This window comes from Gobius niger, assembly GCF_951799975.1.
Source record: "Gobius niger genome assembly, contig: SCAFFOLD_32, whole genome shotgun sequence".
NCBI lineage: Eukaryota > Metazoa > Chordata > Actinopteri > Gobiiformes > Gobiidae > Gobius > Gobius niger.
In genome coordinates, this window is record NW_027639254.1 from 403,313 (window position 1) to 421,301 (window position 17,989).

The 17,989-nt window shown below is 29.0% G+C and overlaps 1 protein-coding gene across 1 annotated transcript in view; it reads right to left on the reverse strand.

Annotated features, from left to right (window-relative positions):
- Nucleotides 1-17,989, reverse strand: part of ticrr (TopBP1-interacting, checkpoint, and replication regulator) — a 75,464-nt gene that overhangs the window by 23,924 nt on the left and 33,551 nt on the right. The window contains exons 12-21 of the mRNA XM_079583156.1: nucleotides 17,765-17,907; nucleotides 17,587-17,689; nucleotides 17,339-17,424; nucleotides 16,792-16,940; nucleotides 16,689-16,761; nucleotides 14,830-14,920; nucleotides 6,609-6,687; nucleotides 6,285-6,410; nucleotides 473-563; nucleotides 352-410 (exon numbers count right to left, since the gene is read on the reverse strand). Of these exons, the coding sequence (XP_079439282.1) occupies nucleotides 352-410; nucleotides 473-563; nucleotides 6,285-6,410; nucleotides 6,609-6,687; nucleotides 14,830-14,920; nucleotides 16,689-16,761; nucleotides 16,792-16,940; nucleotides 17,339-17,424; nucleotides 17,587-17,689; nucleotides 17,765-17,907 (1,000 nt within the window). The remainder of the gene's footprint in view (nucleotides 1-351; nucleotides 411-472; nucleotides 564-6,284; nucleotides 6,411-6,608; nucleotides 6,688-14,829; nucleotides 14,921-16,688; nucleotides 16,762-16,791; nucleotides 16,941-17,338; nucleotides 17,425-17,586; nucleotides 17,690-17,764; nucleotides 17,908-17,989) is intronic.

A 17,989-nucleotide genomic window follows, 5' to 3' on the forward strand; every position in this document is an offset into this window, starting at 1 on the left:
TAACTTTAGCTTTAACTTTAGCTTTAACTTTAGCTTTAGCTTTAGCTTTAACTTTAGCTTTAACTTTAGCTTTAACTTTAGCTTTAACTTTAGCTTTAACTTTAGCTTTAACTTTAACTTAAGCTTTAACTTTAGCCTTAGCTTTAACTTTAGCTTTAACTTTAGCTTTAACTTAAGCTTTAACTTAAGCTTTAACTTTAGCTGTAACTTTAACTTTAGCTGTAACTTTAGCTTTAACTTTAGCTGTAACTTTAACTTAAGAGAGTTATTTTAGTTGTTTAAGTTACTATTAAAACATCTGGAGTTTCGTGATACGCCCCCCCTGCAGAATGCCTGAGTCCTGGTTTGTACCTTGGCTGGGTTTGAGCGGAGACTCCTCCACGATGCTCTGCTCCGTGGGGGTCGACCTCCTGCACCGTCACATTATTATCATTATCATAAAGACTTTATAACGACGGTGATAAGGACATACCGGCCCGTCCTCTGTCGCTGCAGCAGCCGCCGCGACACCTGCTTATGGAGCGGAGTCTCACACACTGCCTTAGTCAGCAGCCGGTGGTGATCTGAGACAAAACAGGAGCAAATGTTTACTTTTACGGCACCGGTCTCTGTCACAGCCTTGACTGTGGGGCGCAGACTCTCAGCCACTGAATGCGTGTGGATCAGTATGAGGCTCTGAGAGGGGATTTATCAGCAAAGCCAGATGAAAATTTGAAATACAGTAGATAATATTCATACGTTCAACATTTCAGTTTTCATTTTCGGCCACTTTTTGGGAAATCGACCTCCATTAAATCAAAACTTCTTTCCCATTTCCCCACATATCATCATGGAACACCTCATTTGAAAGCTAAGACCCACAAAACTGACCTTTTTCCTCACGCTGTTGCTGTGTTGTGTCACCTTTGTATGTTTTTTTCTTTTCTTTTTTGTCACTTTTTTGTTGAATTTTTGTCAAGTTTTTGTCACTTTTTTGTTGAATTTTTGTTGAATTTTTGTCACTTTTTAGTTGAATTTTTTGTTGAATTTGTCACATTTTTGTCGAGTTTTTGTCACATTTTTGTCGAGTTTTTGTCACATTTTTTGTTGAATTTTTGTCACTTTTTTGTCACTTTTTAGTTGAATTTTTTGTTGAATTTGTCACATTTTTGTCGAGTTTTTGTCACACTTTTGTCACATTTTTGTTGAATTTTTGTCACATTTTTGTCGAGTTTTTGTCACATTTTTTGTTGAATTTTTGTCACATTTTTGTTGATTTTTTGTTGAATTTTTGTCACATTTTTGCTGAATTTTTGTTGAATTTTTGTTGAATTTTTGTCGAGTTTGTCACTTTTTTGTTGAATTTTTGTCACTTTTTTGTCACTTTTTTGTTGAATTTTTGTCACTTTTTTGTCACTTTTTAGTTGAATTTTTTGTCACATTTTTTGTTGAATTTGTCACATTTTTGTCGAGTTTTTGTCACACTTTTGTTGATTTTTTGTTGAATTTTTGTCACATTTTTGTTGATTTTTTGTTGAATTTTCGTCACATTTTTGTTGAATTTTTGTCACATTTTTGTCGAGTTTTTGTCACTTTTTTGTTGAATTTTTGGATTTATTAGCAAAGCCAGATGAAAATTTGAAATACAGTAGATAATATTCATACATTCAACATTTCAGTTTTCATTTTCGGACACTTTTTGTGAAATCGACCTCCATTAAATCAAAAATTCTTTCCCATTTCCCCACATATCACTCTCAAAATTCACATCCGAGAAGGAAAATTGTCAAGGATTTGGCCACAGCCCCACACACGAAACGGCACAACTTTATATCACCAAAAAAGTTAACGAAAACCACCTTTTCCAGCTACATTTCAACCACGAGCAGAGTTTAGCGGCTCTTACTGAGTTTGGAGACTAACTGTGACTCTAATGTGACACTTACCCCCCGTCTAAACCAAATGCATTCTGTCCTCTTTTGGCTGTGGAACACCTCATTTGAAAGCTAAGACCCACAAAACTGACCTTTTTCCTCACGCTGTTGCTGTGTTGTGTCACCTTTGTATGTTTTTTTTCTTTTCTTTTTTTTTTCTTTTTTGTCACATTTGTTGAATTTTGTCGACTTTTTGTCACTTTTTTGTTGAATTTTTGTCGAGTTTTTGTCACTTTTTAGTTGAATTTTTTGTCACATTTTTGTTGAATTTGTCACATTTTTGTTGAATTTTTGTCACTTTTTAGTTGAATTTTTTGCCACATTTTTGTCGAGTTTGTCACATTTTTGTCGAGTTTTTGTCACATTTTTGTCGAGTTTTTGTCACATTTTTGTTGAATTTTTTGTTGAATTTTTGTCACTTTTTAGTTGAATTTTTTGCCACATTTTTGTCGAGTTTTTGTCACATTTTTTTGTTGAATTTTTGTCACATTTTTGTCGAGTTTTTGTCACATTTTTGTCGAGTTTTTGTCACATTTTTGTTGAATTTTTTGTTGAATTTTTGTCACATTTTTGTTGATTTTTTGTTGAATTTTTGTCACTTTTTAGTTGAATTTTTTGTCACATTTTTGTCACATTTTTGTCACATTTTTGTCACATTTTAGTTGAATTTGTCACATTTTTGTCACATTTTAGTTGAATTTGTCACATTTTTGTCACATTTTAGTTGAGTTTTTGTCACATTTTTAGTTGAATTTTTTGTCACATTTTTGTTGAATTTGTCACATTTTTGTCACATTTTAGTTGAGTTTTTGTCACATTTTTAGTTGAATTTTTGTCACATTTTTAGTTGAATTTTTGTTGATTTTTTGTTTAATTTTTGTCACTTTTTTGTTGAATTTTTGTCACATTTTTGTCGAGTTTTTGTCATTTTTTTGTCACATTTTTGTCGATTTTTTGTTGATTTTTTGTTTAATTTTTGTCACTTTTTTGTTGAATTTGTCACATTTTTGTCGAGTTTTTGTCACATTTTTGTCACATTTTTGTTGATTTTTTGTTGATTTTTTGTTTAATTTTTGTCACTTTTTTGTTGAATTTGTCACATTTTTGTTGAATTTTTGTCGAGTTTTTGTCACTTTTTAGTTGAATTTTTTGTCACATTTTTGTTGAATTTTTGTCACTTTTTAGTTGAATTTTTTGCCACATTTTTGTCGAGTTTTTGTCACATTTTTGTCGAGTTTTTGTCACATTTTTGTTGAATTTTTTGTTGAATTTTTGTCACTTTTTAGTTGAATTTTTTGCCACATTTTTGTCGAGTTTTTGTCACATTTTTTTGTTGAATTTTTGTCACATTTTTGTCGAGTTTTTGTCACATTTTTGTCGAGTTTTTGTCACATTTTTGTTGAATTTTTTGTTGAATTTTTGTCACATTTTTGTTGATTTTTTGTTGAATTTTTGTCACTTTTTAGTTGAATTTTTTGTCACATTTTTGTTGAATTTGTCACATTTTTGTCACATTTTAGTTGAATTTGTCACATTTTTGTCACATTTTAGTTGAATTTGTCACATTTTTGTCACATTTTAGTTGAGTTTTTGTCACATTTTTAGTTGAATTTTTTGTCACATTTTTGTTGAATTTGTCACATTTTTGTCACATTTTAGTTGAGTTTTTGTCACATTTTTGTTGAATTTTTTGTCACATTTTTGTTGAATTTTTGTCACATTTTTAGTTGAATTTTTTGTCACATTTTTGTTGAATTTTTTGTCACATTTTTGTTGAATTTTTGTCACATTTTTAGTTGAATTTTTGTCACATTTTTGTTGAATTTTTGTCGAGTTTTTGTCACTTTTTAGTTGAATTTTTTGTCACATTTTTGTTGAATTTTTGTCACTTTTTAGTTGAATTTTTTGCCACATTTTTGTCGAGTTTTTGTCACATTTTTGTCGAGTTTTTGTCACATTTTTGTTGAATTTTTTGTTGAATTTTTGTCACTTTTTAGTTGAATTTTTTGCCACATTTTTGTCGAGTTTTTGTCACATTTTTTTGTTGAATTTTTGTCACATTTTTGTCGAGTTTTTGTCACATTTTTGTCGAGTTTTTGTCACATTTTTGTTGAATTTTTTGTTGAATTTTTGTCACATTTTTGTTGATTTTTTGTTGAATTTTTGTCACTTTTTAGTTGAATTTTTTGTCACATTTTTGTTGAATTTGTCACATTTTTGTCACATTTTAGTTGAATTTGTCACATTTTTGTCACATTTTAGTTGAATTTGTCACATTTTTGTCACATTTTAGTTGAGTTTTTGTCACATTTTTAGTTGAATTTTTTGTCACATTTTTGTTGAATTTGTCACATTTTTGTCGAGTTTTTGTCACATTTTTGTCGAGTTTTTGTCACATTTTTGTTGAATTTTTTGTTGAATTTTTGTCACATTTTTGTTGATTTTTTGTTGAATTTTTGTCACTTTTTAGTTGAATTTTTTGTCACATTTTTGTTGAATTTGTCACATTTTTGTCACATTTTAGTTGAATTTGTCACATTTTTGTCACATTTTAGTTGAATTTGTCACATTTTTGTCACATTTTAGTTGAGTTTTTGTCACATTTTTAGTTGAATTTTTTGTCACATTTTTGTTGAATTTGTCACATTTTTGTCACATTTTAGTTGAATTTTTTGTCACATTTTTGTTGAATTTTTGGTCACATTTTTGTTGAATTTTTTGTCACATTTTTGTTGAATTTTTGTCACATTTTTGTTGAATTTTTGTCACATTTTTGTTGATTTTTTGTTGAATTTTTGTCACTTTTTTGTTAAATTTTTGTCACATTTTTGTTGAATTTTTGTCACATTTTTGTTGAATTTTTGTCACATTTTTTGTTGAATTTTTTGTCACATTTTTGTTGAATTTTTGTCACATTTTTGTTGAATTTTTGTCACATTTTTGTCACATTTTTGTTGATTTTTTGTTGAATTTTTGTCACTTTTTTGTTGAATTTTTGTCACATTTTTGTTGAATTTTTGTCACATTTTTAGTTGAATTTTTGTTGATTTTTTGTTTAATTTTTGTCACTTTTTTGTTGAATTTTTGTCACATTTTTGTCGAGTTTTTGTCACATTTTTGTCGATTTTTTGTTGATTTTTTGTTTAATTTTTGTCACTTTTTTGTTGAATTTGTCACATTTTTGTCGAGTTTTTGTCACATTTTTGTCACATTTTTGTCGATTTTTTGTTGATTTTTTGTTTAATTTTTGTCACTTTTTTGTTGAATTTGTCACATTTTTGTCGATTTTTTGTTGAATTTTTGTCACATTTTTTGTTGAATTTTTGTCACCTTTTTGTTGAATTTTTGTCACTTTTTTTTTGAATTTTTGTCACTTTTTTGTTGAATTTGTCACTTTTTTGTTGAATTTGTCACTTTTTTGTCGAGTTTTTGTCACATTTTTTCCATCAGTTTTTGTTGTGTTTTTTTTGTCTGTGTTTTTCTCATGTTTTCATCCTCTTTTTTTCTCGATGCTTTTCTTTTTAGCTTTTAGATTTGGGTAAAGCTCGGTTGAGGCGGGACCGGTGGCCCTCGAGCCAGTGGTCCTTCTGTGCTCTTCCAGAATGGACATATGGCCAGTCCGCCCCTGGCAGTAAGCCAGCGCTGCGGTGTTGTGACATTGTTGACACCGTTGACCAATCTGGACACACACGTTATCCCGCGCTCACAAACACAGGCCTGTCTGTGCTGATCTGGGGTCAGTTTTGGAAGCCGTAGAGACGACAGACTCTTACGATCTCAGTTAAGTGTGGACCCCCCATTCTATATAAAACTGTGTAGTGTGTGCTGACCTTAAACAGTGGAATTTTTGTTACATTTTTGTTGAATTTGTCACATTTTTGTCGAGTTTTTGTCACATTTTTGTTGAATTTTTGTCATATTTTTGTTGAATTTTTGTCACATTTTTGTTGAATTTCTGTCGAGTTTTTGTCACATTTTTGTTGAATTTTTTGTCACATTTTTGTCACATTTTTGTCGAGTTTGTCACATTTTTTGTTGAATTTTTGTTGAATTTTTGTCATATTTTTGTCACATTTGTTGATTTTTTGTCCCTTTTTTGTCACATTTTTGTTGAATTTTTGTCACATTTTTTGTTGAATTTTTGTCGAGATTTTGTCACTTTTTTGTCGAATTTTTGTCACTTTTTTGTCACTTTTTTGTTGATTTTTTTTCCACATTTTTGTTGAATTTTTGTCACATTTTTGTCGAGTTTTTGTCACATTTTTTGTTGAATTTTTATAAAATTGTGTAGTGTGTGCTGACCTTAAACAGTGGAAAGAATAAAAAGGTGCACATTTCAAACGGGACACAGTGTGAAGGTCTCAGCGTTACCTTCTGGCTCGGCGCTCCTCTTCCTCTTCAGCCCGTCCACCGCAGACACAGAGCGGCTCCGTGGAAGCTTGTTCCTCTGAGACGCCGCTTCCTGATTGAACAGGTTCCTGCGCACTTTGGTCACCTCTGAAAGACACAAAACTTCAACGTTCTAAAGAAAATCAGACACATGGGGAAACGTGCACAATTCCAGCCAGACGTGCAGCAGAATGTGAGTGAGTGCAGAGTGTTTGGGCTCATGTGTACGTCTGGGGGAGACTGTAGTGGCGTGTGAACCGGTGGTTAGTTTCACGGGAAACACTGGTTACACTGTTAAACACTGACCCTGAGCGGGCTGAGGTTTGGGCTCAGGTTTGGGCTCCGGGGCGGGTTTGTCTGGAGCTCTCTCCGGTCTGCTCTTGTTCTGGTGAAACAAACGCAGCGTTAGGTTTTAGTATTGTTTAAACTGCAATATTTTACAGTATTATTGAAACTCATATTTTACAGTGTGATTTAAACTGATATTTTCAAGTGTGATTTAAAATGATATTTTAATGTGTGATTTAAAGCAGTACTAAGTAACTCTTCCCCCTAGAGGCCATAAGCGCAACTGCAGGTGTAGTAGCAAGTTACGATTTTTTAACTTATTAATTGTCTTGGAGACTAAATACGAGGCTGACAGGAAAGGTGAAGGGAGAGAGGGTTACTGTGCAACTAATTATACAATAGAAATATTTTTTTTCACTCAAACTTGGCTGTAAATACTGTTTAAAGTGACGTTAGCCGCAGTTAGCTTTGCCCGTTAGCATGTTAGCTTCTTCTTCGTGATTCCATTAGTGTGTATTGCTTTCTCCGGACCGGGGGCAGTCAAGTTGCAAACATGGTTTTCTGGCCAGAGACACCAGGGGGCGCTGAAAGACCCTCCTATCCTCCCATAAACACTTGTATTACCCCCACACGGACTACGGAAAGGATTTATTAAGGTAAATAAGTTACTTAGTACTGCTTTAAACTGATATTTTACAGTATTATTTAAACTGATATTTTAAATGCATTATTTAAACTGATATTTTACAGCATTATTTAAACTGTGATATTTTACAGTGTGTTTTAAACTGATATTTTACAGTGTGATTTAAACTGATATTTTACAGTGTGATTTAAACTGATATTTTACAGTATTATTTAAACTGATATTTTACAGTGTGATTTAAACTGATATTTTACAGTGTGATTTAAACTGATATTTTACAGTGTGATTTAAACTGATATTTTACAGTGTGATTTAAACTGATATTTTACAGTGTGATTTAAACTGATATTTTACAGTATTATTTAAACTGATATTTTACAGTGTGATTTAAACTGATATTTTACAGTGTGTTTTAAACTGATATTTTACAGTGTGATTTAAACTGATATTTTACAGTATTATTTAAACTGATATTTTACAGTATTATTTAAACTGTGATATTTTACAGTGTGTTTTAAACTGATATTTTACAGTATTATTTAAACTGATATTTTACAGCATTATTTAAACTGTGATATTTTACAGTGTGTTTTAAACTGATATTTTACAGTGTGATTTAAACAGTGATATTTTACAGTGTGTTTTAAACTGATATTTTACAGTGTGATTTAAACTGTGATAGTTTAGTGTGACTTAAACTGTGATATTTTACAGTATTATTTAAACTGATATTTTAAATGCATTATTTAAACTGATATTTTACAGCATTATTTAAACTGTGATATTTTACAGTGTGTTTTAAACTGATATTTTACAGTGTGATTTAAACTGATATTTTACAGTGTGATTTAAACTGATATTTTACAGTATTATTTAAACTGATATTTTACAGTATTATTTAAACTGATATTTTACAGTATTATTTAAACTGTGATATTTTACAGTGTGTTTTGAACTGATATTTTACAGTATTATTTAAACTGATATTTTACAGCATTATTTAAACTGTGATATTTTACAGTGTGTTTTAAAATGATATTTTACAGTGTGTTTTAAACTGATATTTTACAGTGTGTTTTAAACTGATATTTTACAGTATTATTTAAACTGATATTTTACAGTATTATTTAAACTGATATTTTACAGTATTATTAAAACTGATATTTTACAGTATTATTTAAACTGATATTTTACAGTATTATTTAAACTGATATTTTACAGTATTATTTAAACTGTGATATTTTACAGTGTGTTTTAAACTGATATTTTACAGTATTATTTAAACTGATATTTTACAGCATTATTTAAACTGTGATATTTTACAGTGTGTTTTAAACTGATATTTTACAGTATTATTTAAACTGATATTTTACAGTATTATTTAAACTGATATTTTACAGTATTATTTAAACTGATATTTTACAGTATGATTTAAACTGATATTTTACAGTATGATTTAAACTGATATTTTACAGTATGATTTAAACTGATATTTTACAGTATTATTTAAACTGATATTTTACAGTAATATTTAAACTGATATTTTACAGTGTGATTTAAACTGATATTTTACAGTATGATTTAAACTGTGATATTTTACAGTATTATTTAAACTGTGATATTTTACAGTAATATTTAAACTGATATTTTACATTATTATTTAAACTGATATTTTACAGTATTATTTAAACTGATATTTTACAGTAATATTTAAACTGATATTTTAGTGTGATTTAAACTGATATTTTACAGTGTGACTTAAACTGATATTTTACAGTATTATTTAAACTGATATTTTACAGCATTATTTAAACTGATATTTTACAGCATTATTTAAACTGTGATATTTTACAGTGTGTTTTAAACTGATATTTTACAGTGTGATTTAAACTGATATTTTACAGTGTGATTTAAACTGATATTTTACAGTGTGATTTAAACTGATATTTTACAGTATTATTTAAACTGTGATATTTTACAGTGTGTTTTAAACTGATATTTTACAGTATTATTTAAACTGATATTTTACAGCATTATTTAAACTGTGATATTTTACAGTGTGTTTTAAACTGATATTTTACAGTGTGTTTTAAACTGATATTTTACAGTATTATTTAAACTGATATTTTACAGTATTATTTAAACTGATATTTTACAGTATTATTTAAACTGATATTTTACAGTAATATTTAAACTGATATTTTAGTGTGATTTAAACTGATATTTTACAGTGTGATTTAAACTGATATTTTACAGTGTGATTTAAACTGTGATATTTTACAGTATTATTTAAACTGATATTTTACAGTAATATTTAAACTGATGTTTTAGTGTGATTTAAACTGATATTTTACAGTGTGATTTAAACTGTGATATTTTACAGTATTATTTAAACTGATATTTTACAGTATTATTTAAACTGATATTTTACAGTGTGATTTAAACTGATATTTTACAGTATTATTAAAACTGATATTTTACAGTATGATTTAAACTGATATTTTACAGTGTGATTTAAACTGTGATATTTTACAGTATTATTTAAACTGATATTTTACAGTAATATTTAAACTGATATTTTAGTGTGATTTAAACTGATATTTTACAGTGTGATTTAAACTGTGATATTTTACAGTATTATTTAAACTGATATTTTACAGTATGATTTGAACTGATATTTTACAGTGATTTAAACTGATATTTTAGTGTGATTTAAACTGTGATATTTTACAGTATTATTAAAACTGATATTTTACAGTATGATTTAAACTGATATTTTACAGTGTGATTTAAACAGATATTTTACAGTGTGATTTAAACTGTGATATTTTACAGTATTATTTAAACTGGGATATTTTACAGTAATATTTAAACTGATATTTTACAGTATTATTTAAACTGATATTTTACAGTATTATTTAAACTGATATTTTACAGTAATATTTAAACTGATATTTTAGTGTGATTTAAACTGATATTTTATAGTGTGATTTAAACTGATATTTTACAGTATTATTTAAACTGATATTTTACAGCATTATTTAAACTGATATTTTACAGCATTATTTAAACTGATATTTTACAGTGTGATTTAAACTGATATTTTACAGTGTGATTTAAACTGATATTTTACAGTATTATTTAAACTGATATTTTACAGTATTATTTAAACTGATATTTTACAGTATTATTTAAACTGATATTTTACAGTGTGTTTTAAACTGATATTTTACAGTATTATTTAAACTGATATTTTACAGCATTATTTAAACTGATATTTTACAGTGTGTTTTAAACTGATATTTTACAGTGTGTTTTAAACTGATATTTTACAGTATTATTTAAATTAATATTTTACAGTAATATTTAAACTGATATTTTAGTGTGATTTAAATTGATATTTTACAGTGTGATTTAAACTGATATTTTACAGTATTATTTAAACTGATATTTTACAGTATTATTTAAACTGATATTTTACAGTATGATTTAAACTGATATTTTACAGTGTGATTTAAACTGTGATATTTTACAGTATTATTTAAACTGATATTTTACAGTATTATTTAAACTGATATTTTACAGTATGATTTGAACTGATATTTTAGTGTGATTTAAACTGTGATATTTTACAGTATTATTAAAACTGATATTTTACAGTATTATTAAAACTGATATTTTACAGTATGATTTAAACTGATATTTTACAGTATTATTTAAACTGATATTTTACAGTGTGTTTTAAACTGATATTTTACAGTATTATTTAAACTGATATTTTACAGCATTATTTAAACTGATATTTTACAGTGTGTTTTAAACTGATATTTTACAGTGTGTTTTAAACTGATATTTTACAGTATTATTTAAATTAATATTTTACAGTAATATTTAAACTGATATTTTAGTGTGATTTAAACTGATATTTTACAGTGTGATTTAAACTGATATTTTACAGTATTATTTAAACTGATATTTTACAGTATTATTTAAACTGATATTTTACAGTATGATTTAAACTGATATTTTACAGTGTGATTTAAACTGTGATATTTTACAGTATTATTTAAACTGATATTTTACAGTATTATTTAAACTGATATTTTACAGTATGATTTGAACTGATATTTTACAGTATTATTTAAACTGTGATATTTTACAGTGTGATTTAAACAGTGATATTTTACAGTATTATTTAAACTGATATTTTACAGTATTATTTAAACTGATATTTTACAGTATGATTTAAACTGATATTTTAGTGTGATTTAAACTGTGATATTTTACAGTATTATTAAAACTGATATTTTACAGTATGATTTAAACTGATATTTTACAGTATTATTTAAACTGTGATATTTTACAGTGTGATTTAAACAGTGATATTTTACAGTATTATTTAAACTGATATTTTACAGTGTGATTTAAACTGATATTTTACAGTAATATTTAAACTGTGATATTTTACAGTGTGATTTAAACAGTGATATTTTACAGTATTATTTAAACTGATATTTTACAGTGTGATTTAAACTGATATTTTACAGTATTATTTAAACTGATATTTTACAGTGTGATTTAAACTGTGATATTTTACAGTAATATTTAAACTGTGATATTTTACAGTAATATTTAAACTGATATTTTACAGTAATATTTAAACTGTGATATTTTACAGTAATATTTAAACTGTGATATTTTACAGTATTATTTAAACTGTGATATTTTACAGTATTATTTAAACTGATATTTTACAGTGTGATTTAAACTGATATTTTACAGTAATATTTAAACTGTGATATTTTACAGTATGATTTAAACTTTGATATTTAAACAGTGATATTTTAAAGTGTGATTTAAACAGTGATATTTTACAGTATTATTTAAACTGTGATATTTAAACAGTGATATTTTACAGTGTGATTTAAACTGATATTTTACAGTATGATTTAAACTGATATTTTACAGCATTATTTAAACTGATATTTTACAGTGTGATTTAAACAGTGATATTTTACAGTATTATTTAAACTGTGATATTTAACAGTAATATTTAAACAGTGATATTTTACAGTATGATTTAAACTGATATTTTACAGCATTATTTAAACTGATATTTTACAGTATGATTTAAACTGATATTTTACAGTATTATTTAAACTGATATTTTACAGTATGATTTAAACTGATATTTTACAGCATTATTTAAACTGATATTTTACAGTATGATTTAAACTGATATTTTACAGCATTATTTAAACTGATATTTTACAGTATTATTTAAACTGATATTTTACAGTGTGATTTAAACTGATATTTTACAGTATTATTTAAACTGTGATATTTTACAGTATTATTTAAACTGATATTTTACATTATTATTTAAACTGATATTTTACAGCATTATTTAAACTGATATTTTACAGTAATATTTAAACTGATATTTTACAGTATTATTTAAACTGATATTTTACAGTATGATTTAAACTGATATTTTACAGCATTATTTAAACTGATATTTTACAGTATGATTTAAACTGATATTTTACAGCATTATTTAAACTGATATTTTACAGTATTATTTAAACTGATATTTTACAGTGTGATTTAAACTGATATTTTACAGTATTATTTAAACTGTGATATTTTACAGTATTATTTAAACTGATATTTTACATTATTATTTAAACTGATATTTTACAGCATTATTTAAACTGATATTTTACAGTAATATTTAAACTGATATTTTACAGTATTATTTAAACTGATATTTTACAGTATGATTTAAACTGTGATATTTTATAGTGTGATTTAAACTGATATTTTATAGTGTGATTTAAACTGATATTTTACAGTAATATTTAAACTTATATTTTACAGTGTGATTTAAACTGTGATATTTTATAGTGTGATTTAAACTGATATTTTATAGTGTGATTTAAACTGATATTTTACAGTAATATTTAAACTTATATTTTACAGTGTGATTTAAACTGTGATATTTTACAGTAATATTTAAACTTATATTTTATAGTAATATTTTACAGTGTGATTTAAACTGATATTTTACAGTATTATTTAAACTGATATTTTAAAGCATTATTTAAACTGATATTTTACAGTATTATTTAAACTGATATTTTACAGCATTATTTAAACTGATATTTTACAGCATTATTTAAACTGATATTTTACAGTAATATTTAAACAGTGATATTTTACAGTAATATTTAAACTGTGATATTTTACAGTAATATTTAAACTGTGATATTTTACAGTAATATTTAAACTGATATTTTACAGTAATATTTAAACTGATATTTTACAGTGTGATTTAAACAGTGATATTTTACAGTAATATTTAAACTGTGATATTTTACAGTAATATTTTAACTGTAATATTTAAACTGATATTTTACAGTGTGATTTAAACAGTGATATTTTACAGTATTATTTAAACAGTGATATTTTACAGTATGATTTAAACTGATATTTTACAGTATTATTTAAACTGATATTTTACAGTAATATTTAAACTGATATTTTACAGTGTGATTTAAACAGTGATATTTTACAGTAATATTTAAACTGTGATATTTTACAGTGTGATTTAAACTGATATTTTACAGTATTATTTAAACTGATATTTTACAGTATTATTTAAACTGATATTTTACAGTAATATTTAAACTGATATTTTACAGTATTATTTAAACTGATATTTTACAGCATTATTTAAACTGATATTTTATAGTATTATTTAAACTGATATTTTACAGCATTATTTAAACTGATATTTTACAGCATTATTTAAACTGATATTTTACAGTAATATTTAAACAGTGATATTTTACAGTAATATTTAAACTGTGATATTTTACAGTAATATTTAAACTGTGATATTTTACAGTAATATTTAAACTGATATTTTACAGTAATATTTAAACTGATATTTTACAGTGTGATTTAAACAGTGATATTTTACAGTAATATTTAAACACTGATATTTTACAGTGATATTTAAACAGTGATATTTTACAGTAATATTTAAACAGTGATATTTTACAGTGATATTTAAACTGATATTTTACAGTAATATTTAAACACTGATATTTTACAGTGATATTTAAACAGTGATATTTTACAGTAATATTTAAACAGTGATATTTTACAGTGATATTTAAACTGATATTTTACAGTATTATTTAAACTGTGATATTTAAACTGTGATATTTTACAGTGTGATTCAAACAGTGATATTTTACAGTGTGATTTAAACACTGATATTTTACAGTGTGATTTAAACAGTGATATTTTACAGTAATATTTAAACAGTGATATTTTACAGTAATATTTAAACTGATATTTTACAGTGATATTTAAACTGATATTTTACAGTGATATTTAAACAGTGATATTTTACAGTAATATTTAAACAGTGATATTTTACAGTAATATTTAAACAGTGATATTTTACAGTGATATTTAAACTGTGATATTTAAACTGTGATATTTTACAGTATGATTTAAACTGTGATATTTAAACTGTGATATTTTACAATAATATTTAAACTGTGACATGTAAATCCTCACCGTGCTCGGGCGGCTCCTCTTCGGCAGCTGCACCTCGATGTGTCTCTGGGAGCTCTCCGTCAGACTGCGGTGTCGCGTCAGCCTCCCCCCCCTGAAACACGGCAGATTCACTCAGACTGAAGAGGCTCTCAGTCCTCCAGGAGATTCACAAACGCTCACACAGCTCCTCTTCACAGCAGGACAGGGAGCTATTACTGCCCTTTAACCGGTAACCGAGGCCCTGAGCGGTTAATACTCGGGTAACTCGGGTAATTAGTGTGCGCGCCAACCAACCCCACCATGACGGGAGCAAAGTTTGGAATAAAGTTACACTGAAATTGAGGTTTCGGTTCCTGCTTTCGATATCAGACTGATTTTCTTTTAAAGAGGGGGTGTTCTGCTTTAAAGTGGGGGTGTTCTGCTTTTGTCAGTCCCATAGCACCAGTCTATATCTCACTACAATGATGACAAACCTTCTGTTGGTCTGTAAATGCAGTAAATTAGAATAACTGCCTTGTATAAAATGTCTCTCTCAAAATGGCTGCAGTGAATGTCTTGAAATCGGCCTCTGTCTCTTTAACCTCTTACCACCCGCCTAAACCAGATGCCTTCTGTCCTCTTTGGCTATAGGCCTGTGTAACACCTCATTTGAAAGCTAAGACCCACAAAACTGATCTTTTTCCTCACACTGTTGCTGTGTTGTGTCACCTTTTGTATGTTTTAGTTTTGTTTTTGTCATTGTATTGTTGAGTTTTTGTCACTTTTTAAATTTTTGTCGAATTTTTGTCGAATTTTTTTGGTACATTTTTGTTGAATTTTTGTCACTTTTTGTTGAATTTTTGTTAAATTTTTGTTAAAATTTTTTTTGAATTTTTTGTGAATTTTTGTCACTTTTTGGTTAAGTTTTTGTCACTTTTTGGTCTAATTTTTGTTAAATTTTTGTTAAATTTGTGTCGAATTTTTGTCACTTTTTGTTGAATTTTTGTTACATTTTTGTTAAATTTTTGGTCAAGTTTTTGTTGAATTTTTGTCACATTTTTGTTGATTTTTTTTTGAATTTTTTTTGAATTTTTGTCACTTTTTGGTCTAATTTTTGTTTAATTTTTGGTGAATTTGTTTAATTTGTTGAATTTTTGTTAAATTTTTAAAAAAAAATTTGAATTTTTTGTGAATTTTTGTCACTTTTTGGTTAAGTTTTTGTCACTTTTTGGTCTAATTTTTGTTAAATTTTTGTTAAATTTGTGTCGAATTTTTGTCACTTTTTGTTGAATTTTTGTTACATTTTTGTTAAATTTTTGGTCAAGTTTTTGTTGAATTTTTGTCACATTTTTGTTGATTTTTTTTTGAATTTTTTTTGAATTTTTGTCACTTTTTGGTCTAATTTTTGTTTAATTTTTGGTGAATTTGTTTAATTTGTTGAATTTTTGTTAAATTTTTGTTAAATTTTTGGTTGAGTTTTTGTCACATTTTTGTTTAATTTTTGTCACATTTTTGTTTAATTTTTGTCACATTTTGGTGGAATTTTTGTGGAATTTTTGTCACGTTTACATCCTTGTTTTCTTCTCATTTTTTGTGGCTGTTTTGATGCTTTTTCCCCTAGAAGCTTTCTGAATAGGGTAAAGCCAAACTGGAGAAAATGAGATCTGTTCAGGTGGGAGTTAAGAGATTAAGAACCCCTTTCCGACACGCCCCCTCCACACGCTGTCTGTGGCATCAGTGGGGAGGGGGTTCTGCTGAGGAGCAGTGGTTGGTTACTCGGCTGGTGACCAAAGCTCGGAGGCGTCTCCAGGAGGTGGGGGCGTTCCTAGGAGGACTCAGGCAAACCTATCCCTAAAATGGCCGCCATCCTTTAACAATACCCAGCCCTGTGTGTTACTGACCTCCTGTTGGCGTTGGAGCGCGCCCTCAGCTCCTGCAGCTCGTCTCCCTCGTCTCCGTCCTCTCCTCCTCCTCCTCCTCCTCCTCCTCCTCCTCCTCCTCCACTCGCCGCAGAACCTTCTGACGGAGACTCTCGGTTCACAGAGTCGTCGCTGAAGAAGTCCGAGGGCAGGAGCGCCGTCAGGCAGTCAGGGAGCTGCGAGCCCAGGGAGAGGTACACGTCTGCCAGGACACGGGGGATGGAGGACAGGAAGCTGCAAGAGGAGAGAGGAGAGGAGAGGAGGAGAGGAGGAGAGAGGAGAGAGGAGGGGAGAGGAGAGAGGAGGAGAGAGGAGGAGAGAGGAGGAGAGAGGAGGAGAGAGGAGGAGAGAGGAGAGAGGAGAGAGAGGAGGAGAGAGGAGGAGCGTCACCAGGGTGAAAGCTGCTGATTCACACGACTGAGATGTTGCGTTTAAGGAGCTCCAGGGTTTTTCCAGCTTTCAAAGGGGAAACAACATGATGTTCTTAATTTCTATGGGAGAAGATCTGGAGGACAGATAGTGTTTCTATGAAATCTGATTGGACAATGGCTGATTTGGGGCGGGGTTTTGCATTTTGAATGGTGTCTCGTGTGGTCCTGTGTGTGAGGAGAGAGAAGAGGCTCAAACGTTACTGTGGAAGGAGCAGCTCGTCCTGGAGGAACCTGGTCACAAACACCGGGTCTTTGGTCAGAGAGATGATCCGCAGCATCTCAGCCACCTGGAACACAGGTTCAGAAGATCTGATACAACGAGAGCACAGTCCCACAAATGTTCAAACGGTCAAATATCATTGTAATACTTAAGTCTAATGTAACATTCAAAACCAGATTTCTGAGCCCAAAAATAAAAAAATGAATTGACAGTGACCCTGGTTCTGTACCTCCTCTGCCATCTGCTGAGCGTCCACGGCGTCCCCGGCGTCCATGGTCCTGGAGCAGACCAGGCGACAGGTCTCCAGCCTCAGCAGCGCCTGCAGCTGGCACCTTCAGAACCACAGGTTAGAACCTTCATAGAACCTTCAGAGTCAAAACGGCCAAGCTTTACGAGACTGAACGCACTCCCTGGTCTTGTCCTCGCCGTGTCCCGCGGCGCCGTCTCCCGCGGCGCCGTCTCCCGCGGCGCCGTGTCCCGCGGCGCCGTACTGCTGCCTCACGTCCCGTCCGCTCTTCAACAGGTGAGTCTGCACCAGCGCCCCCTGCTGCTACAGGAACACAGGGATGTTACAAACAAGTGAGTCTCAGGGATAAAGGCAGTAACAGGAGCACCTGTGACGTACCTGACAG